The sequence below is a fragment of the Cetorhinus maximus genome, chromosome 4 (assembly GCF_964194155.1).
Source record: "Cetorhinus maximus chromosome 4, sCetMax3.hap1.1, whole genome shotgun sequence".
NCBI classification, from domain to species: Eukaryota; Metazoa; Chordata; class Chondrichthyes; order Lamniformes; family Cetorhinidae; genus Cetorhinus; species Cetorhinus maximus.
The window spans coordinates 165,555,958-165,574,179 of record NC_135882.1 but is presented as its reverse complement, the minus strand read 5'-3'; the positions used below and the strand labels follow the sequence as shown (position 1 = coordinate 165,574,179).

At 46.8% G+C, this 18,222-nt stretch overlaps 1 protein-coding gene across 2 annotated transcripts in view; it reads right to left on the bottom strand.

The window, feature by feature from the left end:
- The window catches only part of cdh7a (cadherin 7a), a 173,882-nt gene that overhangs the window by 109,443 nt on the left and 46,217 nt on the right, over window positions 1–18,222 (bottom strand). For both annotated transcript variants that reach the window (XM_078541099.1, XM_078541100.1), the window contains one exon: window positions 5,704–5,871. In XM_078541099.1, coding sequence (XP_078397225.1) covers window positions 5,704–5,871 — 168 coding nt within the window. The remainder of the gene's footprint in view (window positions 1–5,703; window positions 5,872–18,222) is intronic.

Sequence of the window (18,222 nt, the reverse complement as noted above, 5' to 3'; positions counted from 1 at the left end):
ATCAGAAAACATTCCCACTTTTGACCTTATGTTGGAGGGAATTTCTTTTCCATACCAATCATAGCCCTTTAGACAAATTTAAGCTTCTTGAAGATGGTTTACTGAATATTCCAGATTCGGCTATAAATATTATTGACTTACTCTGACAAATCCCCAGCTGATTGTGACTGTATTTCTCAATGGATGATTAATGATCTAAGCATTAAATAGCGCTGACTCTCCTCCCACTGGGTAATGGGAGCATCAGCTGACACATTACTTTCTTTCACCTTATTAATGCAAAGAACCATTTCAAAAAATAAGAATTTCAGTAACATTCCATGAATTTAATTAGCAACGTCAATCACTATTGAGATAATCTCACTGGACAATTCAGAATGGTATGACTGCATTATGATAATTATGAAACTGTGAGTTATTTTGCATGAAACTGCGAAAGTGAACTTTTAGAAATCAGTGCCTTGGCATCAGGCTTTTCCATATTAGCACCAGAACATTTAACACAGCCATATGAAATTCTATTGTCCACTTATTCCTTGAAATGTAGGACAAAGGAATCTCATATGAAAGTGCAAAGGTGGCTAATGTTAATATATAGGCTGAAGTCTAATACTGTATTTGAATGACTGAACTAGCAACATTTGAGCCTGATAATTCTCACTCCTCTCAGCTTATTCACCCTGAACTTTCAAAATCTACCAAAATTGATATCACATGTCCCAAAGTAACATCACATTCCAAAATCGTATACAACTCCGCTGAGGCATCTTTTGTTGTTTGGTTGTCCCATTGTTACCCCTTTGTTGCCTTGCATCATCATCCCTTTGTCATTTAATCATTCCTGCCTGCAACCTTCCCTTTTGCTCTTTCCTGTGTTTTTCTCTCCACTCCCCATCCTCATCTTCCTAGCTCTGAGTTTGCTTATAAACTACTAAATCTCGAGCTTCTTCCAATTCGAATGAAAGGTCAGTGATCTCCACAGATGCTGCTTGACCTGCTGACTAGCAACTTCACTTTTTAAATACAAGGCTTCCAACATGTGTAGCATTTTGTTTTCGTATCATATTCTACAGCTGGAATTTTACGCCCGCACCTGCCCAGGAATGGCCTGGCAGGAGGGGAGTGCAAAATTGGGAGGCATGGCTAAATATAGAAGAAGATGATGATAACAGTCTCTGCCCTCCAGACTCTAATGCCAATGGGCATGCCACCACACAAATTAGACTCAAGGAAGGAGCAATTATAATACAGCTACAAAACTTGAATCTTAAACGGGCGGGCGGAATTATCCAGTCCCGTTGGCGTCAGGCGTCATGGCGGGCAGAGCGGGGGACAATTCGGCATGAGGGGCAGAAACTGGTTTCATGCTGGCTGAAAGCGCAGCGGAATCATCCAATGGTGTCTGCCATTGCAGAATGCAAATTCCACTGGAAACCAGCATAAACCCAATTTACATCCCAGTGATGCAAAGTAAAGCCCGACCGGAATTCTGCACCCCCCCCCAGTGCCAAATTTACCATTGCGCCGGCAGGAAAACACGCTCACCCAGAGTACGTCTGGACAAGTGTGATGTGCAGAAGTCGGGACTTACCATTAGGGCCTTACGCAGATTGCGGACATCTGAGGAGCAGAAGGTGCCGGAGCCCTACAGCTACCGGACCCTGGAAGAAAACGTGCTTGTTGGGTGGATTCTCATGGACATGGCTCCGCCGCGAAGCAGCTCACGGAGGGCAGGAGGTCTCCGTTGATGTCTCGGGTCTGCTTCGGGACACCATGATCTTGATCATGGGCTGCTACAGATGATTGGTGAGGGGGGATAGAGGAAGGTCCAGTTGTGAGTGGGAAAGGAAGGTGTACTGGCAGTGGGGAGGGGAATGGTGAGAGTGAAAGGTTTAGGGATTACTGGGAGAGGAAGATATACCAGGGGAATGGGAATGACGTTGGGAGGTGAGGGGGAGGACAAAGAAGTCGGGGGGGGCTGAGTTTTGTGGGGGGGGGTCAACAAAGGTGTCAAGGGGCTGAAATTTGGAGGGGGAGAAACAAAGGTGTTGGGGGGTGAGGTTGGGAGGGAAGGGAGTACGAGGGGAGGAGTGTGTAACAGAAGAGAATGCGGCAAGTGGGGAGGTAGGTTTAAGGGGGGGGAGAAAGGTGTAAGGGAGGGAGTTCAGAGCAGGGAACGAGATCGGAAGGGGGAAAGTGCCCAGGGGGAGGAAGGAGCTCAGGGAGGGAAGATGTCCAGGGGGAGGAAGGTGTCCAGGGAAGGGAGGACTATATTATGGTCACTATCCAAAATGGTTCCCCACTGCTACTTCATTCACATGCCCAGCTTCATTTCCAAAGACTAAATTTAGAATTGCACCCCCTATCATTGGGCTTTGTTATGTGCTGGCTAAAAAGGTTCTCTTGAATGCAGTTCAAGAATTTTGTGCTCCCTATGCCCTTCACACTGTTTGTATCCCAATTGATATTAGGGTAGTTGAAGTCTCCAAATATTACTGCCCTATTGTTTTTGCGCTCAGAAATCTGCCTACATATTTGCTCTTCTAACTCCCTTCCACTATTTAGGGGTCTATAGTGCACTCCTAGCAGTGTGGCTGCTCCTTTTTTATTCTGAGCTCAACCCACATGGCCTCATTTGATGCTTCATTTAGTATATCATCCCTCCTCAAGGCTGTAATTGATTCTGTAACCAATAATGCTACTTTTTTATCCCCCTGCATATCCTGCCTGAAAACCCTATATCCAGGGATGTTGAGCTGCCATTTTTGCCCCTCCTTAAGCCAAGGTTTTGTTATAGTGATAATATCATGCTGTCAAGTATCTATCTGCGCCCTCAGCTCATCAGCTTTATTTACTATGTTCCTTGCGTTTACATAGATACCTTTTAACACTGCCAAATTCCTGTGCTGTTCACTTTTTAACCTGTGCTGTTTCTGTCTTTCAGTCATTCACCAATTCTGTATCACCCGTTCCCTGCTCTGAATTTGCCCTCAGGTTCTCACACCCCCTGCCAAACTAGTTTAAACCCCCCACCAACAACACTCGCAAATCTCCCTGAGAGGATATTCATCCCAGTCCTGTTCAGGTGTAGACTGTCTGGCTTGTACAGGTCCCACCTTCCCCAGAACCAGTCCCAATGCTTCAGAAATCTGATGCTCTCCCTCCTGCTTTCCAGCCACGTGTTTAATTGCTCAATTCTCCTATTTCTATATTCACTTGCACGTGGGACTGAGAATAACCCTGAGATTACTGCTTTAGAGGTCCTACTTTTCAGTCTCCTTCCTAGCTCCTTCAAGTCTGCTTTCAGGACCTCATCCCCTTTCCTACCTAAGTCATTGGTATCAACGTGGACCATGACCTCTGGCTGATCACCCACCCCCAGAAGAATGTCCCGCAGCTGCTCCGTGACATCCTTGACCCTGGCACCAGGGAGGCAACATACCATCCTGGAGTCACGTCTACGGCCACAGAAACACCTGTTTGTTCCCCTAACCAACGAATCCCCTAGTACTCTTCCCCTCTTCTTTCCCCTCTCCTATACAGCAGAGCTGCCTCCCAGTTGGGGGCAGGAGTCTCATCCTGAGCCAATTAACAGCCTGATTGTTGTAAAATCAGACTAGGGTTTCCTGGCCATGTGGAGGCAGGCTTGCCCCTAATATTGCAGCCAGGCGGCGGGGGCCACTGACTTTGCATAATATTCCAGTTTATGTGTCTCAATTAGAGGTTTGGTTCAGTTTTCAGAACTGTTTTTCTCAGCTCGTAAGACAGAAAACAGAGCTGCTACTGTTCTGAAACCAACAGACAGTAAATCACAGGGTAATGACACAGCTAAGTTTTAAGGTTATTATTGTTATTAAGCTATCTTGTTATCACTCGCAGAGATCCCCCCGGCAAAGCATTTGTGGTCGAAGTGTTTCTTTACTGCAATAGTACGTCTCACTGTTGACTCTTAACTGCCCTCTGAAATGGCCTATCAAGCCACACAGTTCAAGGGCAATTAGGGATGAGCAACAAGTTCTGGCCTTGCCAGTGAAATCCACATCCCATAAAAGAATAAAGAAAAAAAATACAAGATTTCTAGTTATTCTTTCACCAAAGACTTTAACAGAATCAAAACTTTTCACTCTGAGAAGAGCTATATAAGGCTGCCTGTGTGTAAAAACAGGCCTAGGCATATAAATACAAATTTTGTTAAGAGTTTGGCGTTGTGATTTGTCAGTAGTCATAGAATGTAAAAGTCCATTTGGGAATTGTTTGCTCCTGAGCTGAAAAGGCGGATTTACATCTGATGGGCTGAATATGATTCCAGGAATAAACATTCTATTTCCTTGAAATTTGCCTGTTATAATTTCAGCATCTATCTATCTTCCTAACAGCTTCCTAACTATCAATCTTGTTCCATGACAAAGTCCTTGTTTAAGATTCAAGTTTCGTAGCAACATTATAATTGCTTCTTCCTCGAGTCTAATTTGTGTGGTGGCATGCCCATTGGCATTGACTGTGTAGAATCTCTGGAGGACATAGACTGTTATCATGATTTTCTATAAAATCAATGCTGATTACTATTTTAATTCAACTGACCATTAAAACCTGATGAATTGTCATTTTTAGCACAAAGAATAGCTTTCGAATAATAAGTTGCATCAAATAATTGTCTCCATTGTTTTGCCACACTTAACCAATTCCATCATTTCATCCATCCCCAATGCCACCCCTTCCCTCCTATGCCACCTCCATCCCTTGCCATTCCAACCTGCCCCTGCCATTCCTCCCAAGCCATCCCCCTCCCACTCTTGCCACCCCCCCAACCCTCCAATCAATCTCATCCCGTCCCTTGCAGAAACAATTTCTCCAGCCGGGGTAACTTTGCTAATAAAAACAGAAAATGCTGGAAATGCTTAGCCAGTCGGTCAGCCTCAGTGGAGAGAGAAATCTGTGTTGTTGGGCTCCCCCTACCTCTGATGTTTTTGTTCTCCATCAACCCCGTCAAAATGTACAGAACCATTTGCTAAGTGCCATTGGTGCACAGTAGCCAGCCCCTTAGTAAATTTTTAAAAAATACATTCAAAAGCTTTTTAAGTGGGTCTTTACGTGTCTTTGCAGCCAAAAGAAACAGTTTAATTTTTAAAGCCAAGCCTGAGGCCTGCTGCATAGGACCGCAATTAGCAGAAACTCATACTGGTGATTAGTGTAATCTGGGAGGGCGTGGCCAGTTTTGTAGGTGGGTTGGCTTTCAGTTCCGTGTTCCTTTAAAACTCTTTCGAGTTATCAACAGTCACAGATTGCAACTCTTTCGAGTACAATCACAGTTCTTGGTTTCCGGGAGTGGGACATGAACCCACAACCCTCTGATTCAAAGGCGAGGGTGCTATGAACTGAGCCACAGCTGTTCCTTTGAACTAGAGCAAAAGATGGCGGAAACTCAATTTGCGCTGGGTGAAATTTGCACTTAAAATTCAGCAAGCCTCTGTGCGGGTTACGGTGATCTTAGGCAAACTGTGCCATGGCAAACAATAGCACTGAGCAGAAACTCCAGGCTGTAGAGTTTGTGAAAGTCAGCTACAAGATGAAAGAAGCCAACGGTGTATTAATATGCAGTGCATAATCTAATCTATTGTTTCGCCTCACCAAGCAGGGAAATATCACAGTGAGAGCTTGATGAATAGTTTTTTTTTGTAATGAAGAGTTAATACAGTTCCTTACTGCGAGAGAAGCGAGGTGGGTTGTCATTGACATCACTGAGAGTAACGGTGATTGATGTAGTTCCAGATAAACCTCCCATCTGTCCAACCATATCTTTAGCCTGTATAACCAGTAGGTAGCGATCCTTGGCCTCCCTGTCCATGTTGGGCAGAGCTGTTCTGATGATTCCTGAAAGACATATCCAAAAAGATCAGTCGTAGGGCTCTATCTGTCTGAAACATGACTAGCGTGGCAATTCCATTCGTGCAACATGCATTTATCTGGTGGCCCCACTGTTCAGGGCCAGTTTCCATTGTCTCATTTAATACACCCACAATCTCACTGATTGTTTAAAGTTGTAAATAATTTAGTATTTTTTGTGCAGCAAGTTTCATAGAAACATGCAGTGTATCATGCCGGTGCTTTGGGTGTGCTATCCAGTTAATGCCACTCCCTAGATCAATCCTCATAGCCTGGTAACTTCTTCCTTCTCAAGTATACATCCACTTCTCTTTTGAAAGTTACTACTGAATCTGCTTCGAACATCTTTCAGGCAGTACGCTCCAGATCGGAACGACTTGCTGCATTAATGAATGCCTCCTCACTTCCCCTTCATTCTTTCTCCTGCTCAATTCCTGTCCTCTGGTTACTGAACCTCCTGCAACTGGGAACAGTTTCTGCACATCTACTCTAACAAAACCCATAATAATTGTGAACAATCTACTCAATCTTCCCTTAACCTCCTCTGCTCTGAGAAGAACTTTTCTAGCCTCTCTTCATCCCTGGTATCATCCTGTAAGTCTCCCCCTGCACTTTCTCCAAGGTCTTAGCATCATTCCTGGAGTGCAGTGGTCACAATTGAAACCAAATTCCTGCTGAGGCCAAGCGATGATTTGTGAAGGTTTACCAAGACTCCCTTGCCTTAACATGCCGTGCATCTAGTTATAAAGCCAAGGGGCCTGAGCACTTGCTTTAACTTGTTCTTACTGTAATTTCAAAATAAAATAAAGGATCTTTGCTCTCAAATTATGAGTCTCAAGGCATATAAACCTTGAAATGACACCATTTGAGATTAGCATATGAACACTTACTTCACTCCTATCAAATTCCTTCATCTCTGATTTTAACAACGATATTAATACGTTTAAAATGAACAGGTACAACCAGTAAGAAGAAATTGAGATATTCATAAAGTAAATGATTGTATGATATTGTCACTACATTTCATTTCCAGGTTATAAATGTCAATATTAACAGGCGAAACTAAATTAAAGCCCACATAAAACTTGTGATGAGAATGTCTAGCTTAGCTTTATGATGATGAATATTTTCACTCAATTTAATGATGCTCTGCATTTCACAATTCTGCATTCAAAATAATTAAGAAAGCACTAAGATAAAAGCAAAGAAAAACTGCGGATGCTGGAAATCCGAAACAAAAATAAAAATACCTGGAAAAGCTCAGCAGGTCTGGCAGCATCTGCGGAGAGGAACACAGTTAACGTTTCGAGTCCGTATGACCCTTCATCAGAACATGGTGAAGAGTCATACGGACTAGAAACGTTAACTGTATTCCTCTCCGCAGATGCTGTCAGACCTGCTGAGCTTTTCCAGATATTTTTGTAATTACGAAAGCAGTTGGTTAACAAGCAGCTTGGTTTCTATACTGGCTCGTTAACTTTGTCAGGTCAGATGCAGCATTTAACTAATATCGCAGAAATGCTGTGATTCAACTTAAAACTGAAAAGATTAATAATACAAGCGATTTGCAAATTTATTTCTCCTCCAGAAAGTCAGGTCGCAATGTTCTGACTCTTACACAACTTAGCTTAAGAGTATTACAAAGTCTTTTATAATCTCTAATAACAAAAATATGAGTGTCTCTTGATTTGCAAAGCACTACTGGATGGACTGTGCGCGTGAATGTGAAAGATTAGAGCTGGTCGTAGTTCACTGTAATAAATTCGGTCTTGTGGTCACTTTTTAATTTAATTTAGTGGCTCAATGTAGAACACTTTCGATTCCTGTTAATAACGCCAATAGAACATACGGACATAAGAAATAGGAGCAGGAGTAGGCCATACAACTCCTCAAGCCTGCTCCACCACTCAATCAGATCATGGCTGATCTTGGATCACAACTCCACTTTCCTACCCAACCTCCAGAGTGCTTGATTTCCTTAATGTCCAAAAATCTACTGATCTTACTTTTAACCATAATCCATAACTGAGCACCCACAGCATCTCTGAAGAGTGGGGGGGGGATTGAAAATTTCATAATTTCACAAGCTTCTGTGTGAAGAAATTTCTCCTTATTCCAGCCACAAATGGCCACCCCTTGTCCTGACATGACACTCCCTAGTTCTAGATTCTTCAGCCAGAGAAATGGCCTTTCAACAACAGCCCTGCCAAGGCCTCAAAGGATCTCCCATCCTTCTGAACCCCAGAGGGTATTGGCCCATATAAAATAAAAGGCATGATTCTAAAAGGGGCATGGGAGCAGAGGGACCTGGGTGTCTATGTGCATAAATCATTAAAAGTGGTAGGACATGTTTAGAGAAGAGTTCATAAAGCATGCAATATCCTAGGCCTTATTGATAGGGGCATAGAGTACAAGAACAAGGAGTTTATGTTGAACTTGTATAAGACACTAGTTCAGCCTCAGCTGGAGTATTGCATCCAGTTCTGGGTGCAGCACTTTAGGAAGAAAGTGAAGTATTGGAGAGAGTTCAGAAAATATTCATGAGATTGGTTCCAGGGCCGAGGAACTTTAGTTCTGATGATAACCTAGAGAAGATAGGACTGTTTTTCTTGGAGGAATGAAGGCTGAGAGGAGATTTGATAGAGGTATTCAAAATCATGAGGGGTCAGGACTGAGTAAACTGTTCTCACACCTGAAAGGATCAGGAACAAAGGGGGCACAGATTTAATTAACTGGTAAAAGAAACTAAAGCGATATGAGAAAAAAAACTTTTTCACGCAGCAAGTGATAAAGGTCTGGAATGCACTGTCTGAGGTTGTGGTGGAGGCAGGTTCAATCAAGGCATTCAAAAGGGAATTAGACTGTTATCTGAAAGAGAAGAATGCGCAGGGTTACAGGGAGAAGGCGGGGGAATGGCACTAGGTGAATTGCTCATTTGGAGAGCCAGTGCGGGCACAATGCGCCGAATGGCCTCATTCTGCGCTGTAACAACTCTGTGATTCTGTGATTCTATTCATTCAGTTCATTCTATTCAATCTCTCCCATGGGACAGCCATCTTATCCCAGAAATCAATCTAGTGAACCTCTGCTGCACCCCCTCTAAGGAAGGCACATCCTTCCTTAAATTAGGAGACCAATGAGCTCGAAACTATGTATAATGTCGCAGGTGTCATCTCACTAAAAACCAATAGCAGCAAGACTTCTTTACTCTTGTACCCCAAACCCCTTGCAATAAATGACAGCATATCATTTGCCTTAGTGGTGTCAATGTTTCTACTTCTGCATAATATGAGATCACAAAACAGTTTGTCACCATGGCTCATCCAGCTTCATTCAATCAAAGGAAGACTTTCATTTATATAGTGTTTTTCACAACTACAACATGTCCCAAAGCTCTTTACAGCCAATGAAGTGCTTTTAAAGTGTAGCCATTCATGTATTGTAGAAATGCAGCAGCCAATTTGCACACAGCAAGCTCCGACAAACAGCAATGTGATAACGATCAGATAATCTGTTTCATGCTGTTGGTTGAGGGATAAATATTGGCCATGAAGAACCCAGGCTATGTTTAACAGAGGCTACTGGAAACAAGGTATCCAGGAACTTCCAAACATTTATTAACTATATACTTCTATGCATAGCAATAGATAAGCACAGGACTCCTTCCAGAAACATCTCTCTCTCTGAGTTCCAGTGACGCGTGATCTGATGTCACTGATCATGTATGTTAGCATAATAGCTAATAGCACAATAGCTATTAACCCTTTATACTAAAGGCCAGGAGACCAGACAGAACTCCCTGCTTTTCTTCAAAACAGTGCCATGGGATACTTCACATCTAGCTAAGAGGGCTGACAGGGCCTGGGTCTAAAGTGTCGTCCTCATTCAATATACAGCGTGCACATTTAATCTAGGACTTCTACTCCTTTTTTGTAAAGAACACTAGCGTAACAGTTTTTCAAGTAGAACATTTTTCACTGACTAAGAGTCTCACCGGCTGCTAATGAAAGACTTTGCAGCCTTTGCAAATGAGCTGTGGTTGGGGAGGGGTTACAGTTCAGTCATCTTCCTCTTCTTTTTAATCACTTGCAAAAACTGGCTTCATGAAATCTCCTAATTATAAAACCTTTCCAATTTTGACATTTATGGGAAGCTTAATTGTGTCCTCTAATCGACAGTGGTGATCGATGTCATGTGATCCTCTGGCGTCAACGGGCTGCTAATGATCTTTTCGAAGCAATAAATAGATGTTCATGGTAAGCGAATAAAACGTTCACTTTAAAAACTAGTTTCTGTTATCTATGTTGATGGAACGATTAAAAATTAATTAGTGCCAGGAGCAGACAGTGTGTATTCAGCAAAAGCTGTTAGGAGGCTCAACTCTTCACTTAACAGAACTGAAACATGAATTATAATTTCTCAACGGCACTTAAACGTCCGCTTCGTGAGTTTTGTTGGAGAATTTTACCTCAGACATAATTGTGTCTTTTTGAAACTTCCCATCAGAACTATGAAATACAAACTTAAAGCAATTTTATTGCTCCATAACAAAAATAAAAGACATGATTAATCTAAGTGGTAAAGGGACAATTAGTGATTGCGTTAATATCTTAACAATCATCGCAAAGGCAGACGGGTCTCTAATGTTGTTGCTCAGGGTGACAACAACAATTTGCATTTATACAGCACCTTTAATGTAACAAACCATCCCAAGACACTCTACAGGAGTATGCTTTAAACAAAATTTGCTTGTCTTATGAGCAGAGATTGAGCAGTTTAGGCCTATACTCGCTAGGGTTTAGAAGGATGAGATTGAGGTACGTAAGATGCTAAAGGGACTAGAGAAAGACGACGTGGAGCGGATGTTTCCCCTTGTGGGGCATTCTAGAACGAGAGGCCATAGTTTTAGGTTAAGGGGTGACGGATTTAAATCAGAGATGAGGAGGAATTACTTTTCTCAAAGGGTCGTGAATCTGTGGAATTCACTACCTCAGAGTGCAGTGGATGCCGGGACGCTGAATAAATTTAACGGGGAGATAGACAGAGTTTTAATGAGTAACGGGTTGAAAGGTTATGGACAGAGGACGGGAAATTGGAGTTGAGGCCGAAATGAGATCAGCCATGATCGTAATGAATGGCGGGGCAGGCTCGAGGGGCTGAATTGCCCATTCCTGCTCCTGGTTCCTTATGTTCTTATGACACAGAACCATGTCGGAGACCAAAAGCTTGGTCAAAGAGATAGGTTAAAAGGAGCATCTTAAAAGAAGGGTGAGAAATAGAGAGGTAGAGAGTGGAGGGGTGGCGGGGAGGGTTTAGCGGGAAAGTTCCAGAGCTTCAGGCCTCGGCAGTGGAAAGCACAGTGAAAACTGAGGCTGCTGAAGAGGTCTGAATTGGAGGAGTGTAGTGTTATTGGAGAGTTGTAAGGCAAGTCACATATTATGCCGATTGATAAGGACAGGAGTGGAATACCAGGGAATGCATAATTAGGCAAATTTTGTGCTCGAAACTGAAGAGGGCAATAGCCGAAATTGAAATGCCCGGTTCACCCTGGAAAATCACTGGCAAGGTAAAGCGGGCAGATAAAGGGGGCCGGGGTCCAGCTTAACAGTTCTCCGTTCCATTTCCCTGGGGCAGAATTTCGAGGTCGGTGGGCCCGGGGGCGGCCAGGAAACGGGCCTCCGTCCGCGACCGGCTCCCCGGCCGCCATTTCACGCTGGATGGGCCAACTGAGGTGCGCCGGGCATGAACAGCGGCTCTCCGATGGTCGGCAAGCGGCGGGGGGGTCTGTCGGCCGCTAGATCCGATGGCGACCCAGTGGCCGGTTTACAGCTGGCACAGTCAGGCCCTGGAAGGCTGCCGGTGACGTGGAGAATTCCAGTGTTGTCGGCAGGCGAGTATAAATTGTGGAGAGTAAAGCGGCTGCAGACGCCAGGCAGGGGGGCAGGTCGGGTGGGCACTCGGCATACCCCCCCCCCCCCCCCCCCCCAGTTTTCTGGTGAGTTCCTCGCGGTCCTCCTGGAGGAGGTGGCTGACAGGGGGGATGCTCTTGTCCTCAGGGATGGGAGGAGGAGGAAGAGGCCACCGCACCGAACGAAAAGTGGTTGGGAGCAGGTGGCAGTGCTGGTCAGCAGCCATGTTGTGGTGCGGCAAACCTGGGTCCAGTGCTGTAAGAGGTTTAAACACCTGCTGCGCTCGGGAAGGGTGAGTATCGTTTTGGCACGGATCATTGTGGTGAAGTATTAAGGTTTAGCCATTCCCCCCATGGAGCTCAGGGGTGTTAGAGTCAGAGTGCCAATTGTCAATGATGCCGGATTTGGCCAAGGGAGTGAGCCCTGGCTGTTTGTACTGAGTGCCTTGTGGCTCGAGGGCCACGACTCGGGTGTGCCCTACAAGGGCTCCTCAGGTGGGGTTGGCCAGGCTGCAATGGCGCTGTAGGTAGAGAGGGGACTAATCAATGCTCCTCTGTCCTTTCAGGAGAAGACAACCCATAAAAACATTGAAAGGTCACGGACCGATGGAGGCCCTCCAAACCTCCTAACGTTTTCCAGATACAAGCAGGATGCCTTGGACCTGGAGAGGCGCTACTCACCTCGGTCAGCCAGCCACTGAGAGGCTGGGGTGTCAGATGAAGGTAAAAAGTGACACCAGGAGAAAAAATATGAAAAAAAATTAAGCTATGATTCAGAAGCATTTCTCCTTAAGTACCAGGCTAACCATTGGACATAACCAACAAGGTGTCCCCTTGTTTAAGTCATCACACTGGCAGCCTGGCCAACCCCACCTGAGGAGCCCTTGTAGGGCACACCCAAGTCGTGGCCCTCGAGCCACAAGGCACTCAGTGCAAACAGCCAGTGCTCACTCCCTTGGCCAACTCCGGCATCATCGACAATTGGCACTCTGACTCTTAACACCCCTGAGCTCCACGGGGGGATGGCTAAACCTTAACACTTCACCACTCTGATCCATGCCAAAACGGTGCACAGAGGTGAGAGCTTCAGATGGTGCAAACACTCTTGTGTAGTCTCATCATTGATGGGAGCCTCAAAACTGGGTTCCCCATTGATCATTAAAAGATGATGGCACCATGATGCAGATCTCCATTGTCTCATGAGGGTGCCTGGCATGCACAGTAAAGTGTGATGACTTAAACTAATGACATGTTGTTGTTCTCCCTTAGGTTGCCACACAATCGCAGGGCCCCAAAGACCCACCCCTGACACCAGAGGCCTGCCAGGCTCCAGATGCACCTGCATCACACCCACTCTCTGAACCAAGCACCAGCGCATATACCAGCACCTCGGTGGGCATTAGATCTTCGGCTAGAATGTCAGTGCACATTGGTGAGGGTACTTAACACTTGCTTGAGATGCAGGCAGAGGCAGAGAGTGCCCAAGGCGCCGGCAGTCGGAGGACTGCTGGAGACCAGGAAGATGCTCAGTCAAAGGCAGATGATGAGCCTCTGGAGTCATCCATTAGATGCTGGATGTCCCGCAAGATGTCCGGGACGATCTGGTGGAGATCCATGGCGGTGTGCGTGCCATAGTCTCCGTTATGGGGGAGTCCATGTGGAGCATGATCATTGCATTGACCCTCATGGCCGAGCACACTGCCTCCTCCATTGAGAGAATGATGACTCTCATGGAGAGGCAGCTCCAGGGACAGAATCAGGGGTTCCTGGGGTTGCGCTCAGACCTGCAAGCCCTCACACAGGCAATGATCTCAGGTGGTCAGTGTCCATGTGGGAGGTGAATGAGGCACCCAGTATCCCAGCTAGGTGCCCATCCATCAATGGCGAGCAGGGAGGTCCAGAGTGACCTCACATTGGTGCACGAGCTGCTTGTCGTCTCCGTGGGCTCCTCTCAGGGCGCTCTGGATGACAGCAGCAGCTCCTCTGCCTCTCTGCCAGTGACCGTGGCATCTGATGAGGCTGTGGTGACTGGGGAGATGCCAGCCGTGGCACTGGATGCTCCCTTCCAGGCGGGGCCAGCACGGGCTCCACTGGCCAGAGGACGACTGCCAAGGTCATCAAGGCCAACAAGACACCAGAGTCAGCAGGCTGTCTCCAATGCCGGTGCCAGTACAGGGGGAGCACCAAAATGTAGCACTTGCAAATGTAAGTTTAAGGTACCATTGAGCACAAGAGGGACAGGTTATATGTGATCTTCTGTTGTGCAATGTTTTGTTTATTTTCATTGGTCTGGGGTTGAAGGCCAGAGAAGGTTCTGTTAATTTTTTATGAGTGTCAACATGAGATAAATTTTCTTTTGTCGTAATGGCCTGAGTCTGCTTCACCTTTTTTATTTAATGTGGTGCAGGGTACGCCAGTATGTAATGCTGTACGTGGGTGGGTCTAAACCTTATTGCACAGGCACTGAGTGGAGTTTGGGTGCAAATGAAAGGGTCATTTCAGACATCTGGGGTGGAGGCAGCAGCCCTGGTGTGAGGCTGAAGCTTTGGCAGCCTAAATGAACGAGCATTGGATCAAGGTGTCCCTGGTGTTCCTGCCTCCCTGGAGGTTACCGAGGTCTGCCTACACACCCTCAGCGTTCTCCTCATCATGCTCCTCTTCTGCCTCACTACTGGATTCATCATCTGTTGCCTGTGCAGCTGTATCAAGATCCTCTTACTCCAGCAGGTCCCCCCTTGCCAGTGCCAGATTGTGGAGAGCACAGCATGTAACCACTATCAGTGACACCCGCTCTGGGGGGTATTGTAGTGCACCCCTGAATGGTCCAGGCATTGGAAGCGTATCTTGAGAGGGCCTATGGTCCTCTCTATCATCGCCCTTATGGAGGCATGACTTGTATCGCTGCTCTGCCTCTGTTCTTGGGTGGTGGTGACGCGCCATGAGCCACCTTTTCAAGGGATAGCCCTTGTCACCCAGCAGCCATCCATCCAATCGGGCTGGAGCACTGAAGAGCCTTGGCACCTGGGAGTGTCTCAGGATATAAGCATCATGAGAGCTGCCTGGGTACCTTGCATAGACTTGTAAAATCAGCATCCTGTGATCACACACTATCTGCACGTTCATGGAGTGGAAGCCCTTCCTGTTGACGAAGGCACTGGGCTCACCTGCTGGTTCCTTGATGGCCACATGTGTACAGTCTATTGCACCCTGGGTGTGGGGGAACCCAGCAATCGCTGCAAAGCCTTGGCTCACTCATTCTAGCTGGCCTTGTCTATACGGTAAAGAATAAAGGTCAGTACCCGCCTGAACAGAGCTTCTGTCACCAGCTTGACACAACTGTGGACAGCTGATTGGGAAACTCCACACAGACACCCCACTGACCCCTGGAAAGAGCCGGAGGCAGAGAAGTTGAGGGCCGCTGTGACCTTCAGAGCCACTGGCATGGGGTGTCCAACCACACAGTCGGAGCTGATCTCACTCCCAATCATCTGACAAATAGAGGTCACAGTCTCCCTTGAGAGGTGGAGACTCCTTTGGTGTTGCACCTCAGACATATTGAGGTAGCCGCATCGCCACCTGTAAACCCTGGCAGCAGGATAGTGGCATCTTTTGCAGCTCCTTACACCTTGGACTTTTTGCTGGCCCTTGTGCCTGCACCTCTCCTCCCACAGATCCCTCCCATGGAATCTGCATTGGGACACCTGGCCCCCTCTCCCTTCTGCTCCTCTCTTCCTCCTCAGAAGAGATGCCACCAGCGGAGACCACAACCCACATTACCAGGGTAACGGAAGGCTGTCTGATACCTGGAAGGGTCCACACAGTCTGAATCCTCTGAGGGCCTTTGGAGACACCAAGGAGACCCAAACTGAAGCCTGGAAATGCTAAGAATGAAGCCCCAAACAGAGATGAAGCTGCCAAGTACCAATAAGTCACCAGCAGGAAACGATGTACCAAACTCCCCACTACTGACACCGGCAATGCTGCTCACCCATTTTACCACGCCCGTGGATGAGGTTTTTGAAATTGTTGGCTGGCTGCCTGCCCGTTTTGGCCATGCGACGAGCGCGAAATTGTACAGGCAATGGAAAATCGCCACCAATTGGCCTTTTCATGGTCTTAAGTGGCCTCTTAATTAATGGCGGGCACGGCTCCGGCACCTGACCGCCCCTGCCGAAATATCGCGTGAGTGCACGATGACGTCAGGACGCTCGCCCGCCATCATTGCACGCCATTTCATACCCGATCAGGTCGGGCGGCACGCGCCTGCAGGGTGTAAAATTCTGCCCCTGGTTCTTCTGTGGAACAAATAGACATTCCACAGGGATGCATGAATATAAAACTAGATGGCTTAGTTTGCTGTCAAAGCAGGGGTTATGCATCGTGGCTATACTACTAGAACAGTAAACCAGAGAGCTGAGCAAATCATCTACAGACGTGGGTTCAAATCTCACCACAGGAAATTTATGTTTGATTAATGAAATAAACCTGGGGGGAATAAAAAAACTAGTATCAGTAATGGTGACCATGGAACTACTAGATTGTTGTAAAAAAGATGACCTGGTTCACTAATGTCCTTTAGGGAAAGAAATCTGCCATCCTTACCTGGTCTGGCCTACATGTGACTCCAGACCCACTGCAATGTAGTTGACTCTTACCTTTCTTTGAAATGGCCCAGCTAGTCACTCATTTGTGTTCACGAAGGTAGTTCATCGCCACTGCCTTCTTAAACACAATTAGGGATCAACAATAAATGCCAGGCTTGCCAGTGAAACCCACATCCCTTAAATGAATGGAAGGATAGAATGGTTAGAGTGTAGGAGGCCATTTGGCCTGGCGTGTCCATACCAGCTCTCTGCAAGAGTAACACTGCTTGTCCTGCTCCTCTGCCCTTTCCCCAAAGCCCTACAATTGTTTTGTCTTCAGTTGCTTATCCAATTCCCTTTTGAAAGCCACAAGTGAATCTTCGTCCACCACACTCTCAGGCTTACTCTCCCCTCTGAACTTGCTGTTCTGAGTTTGGCACTCACTTGTATTATTCGTTATATGCCCTCTTTCCTGCTTCATCTCGCTCTCTGGCTGGGATTTTTGGCCCCCATTCGCGGCGGGTACGTTCAGTGACGAGATCGGAGCATCTCGCAAGCAGGCCCGAGTCGCATTTCCTGATGACATAAATCTTGGACGCGATTGCCCCACCCTTCCCCCCCCTCCCCCCACCAACGTAGACACAGAGGATGAACCCGACAGAGCCATTGTTTGTAGGCACATCGCTAGACCCTGGGTCTACAGATGGCAAATGTGTTACCTGCAGATGAGTAAGAAATAGTGTCGCCGATGCCTGCACATGTCAAGGGAGCTGGTCACACACATATGCCACCTTCTGTAGGATTTAGCATCAAGGGGACTTAGAGGGCATTCACTGCCAGTGGCAGTTAAAGTTACTGCTGCGCTCAATTTCTATGTCAGTGGCTCCTTCCAGGGCTCCACTGGGGACCTTTGTGGGATCTCGCACGCCTCCACCTACAAATGTATCCAGGAGGTCGGGCGCACCCTTTTTGCCAAGGCACACAACTTCATCAACTTCGACAGTGATCAGGCAAGCCAGGAAGCAAGAGCACTGGGATTTGCTCAGGTTTCTGGATTCCCACAGGTGCAGGGTGCCATCGACTGCACTCACATGGCTCTTAAATCTCCCCGGCAACAAGCAGTCCGGTCTGTGAACCACACAGGCTTCCACTCTCTCGACGTTCAGCTGGTCTGTGATCATAACAAACGGATCATGCAGGTGTGTGCAAGATATCCCAGAAGTGCCCACCACCCATACATCCTCAGCAGGTCTCAGATCCCTGACATCTTCCAGGGACCACACAGGATGCAGGGTTGGCTCCTCGGAGACAAGAGCTACCCACAAAGGACGTGGCAGATGACGCCCACACTCAGACCCCTGGTGAGAGAACAACGAGGCTCATGCTGCAACCCAGAGTTTGGTTGAGCACACCACTGGCATCTTGAAATTTTTTTTTAAATTCATTTATGGGATGTGGGCATTGCTGGCAAGGCCATCATTTATTGCCCATTCCTAATTGTCCTTGAGAAGGTGGTGGTGAGCTGCCTTCTTGAACCGTTGCAGTCCATGTGGTGTAGGTACACCCACAGTGCTGTTCGGAGGGAGCTCCAGGATTTTGACCCAATGAGGATCAGGTGCCTGGACAGATCTGGCGGAGCATTCCAGTACACTCCCCAGAGGGTGTCGTGCATCATAGTGGCTCGCTGCGCGCTACACAACCTGGCGATGAAAAGGATCGGAAGACCTGGTTGATGAGGAGATGCAAGAGCTGCACGTCTCCTCTGATGAGGAGGAAGTCGAAGGCGATGAGGGTGATGAGGTTTTGAAAGGTGAGAGTGCAGGCGATGAGGCCATTGCACTGACCAGA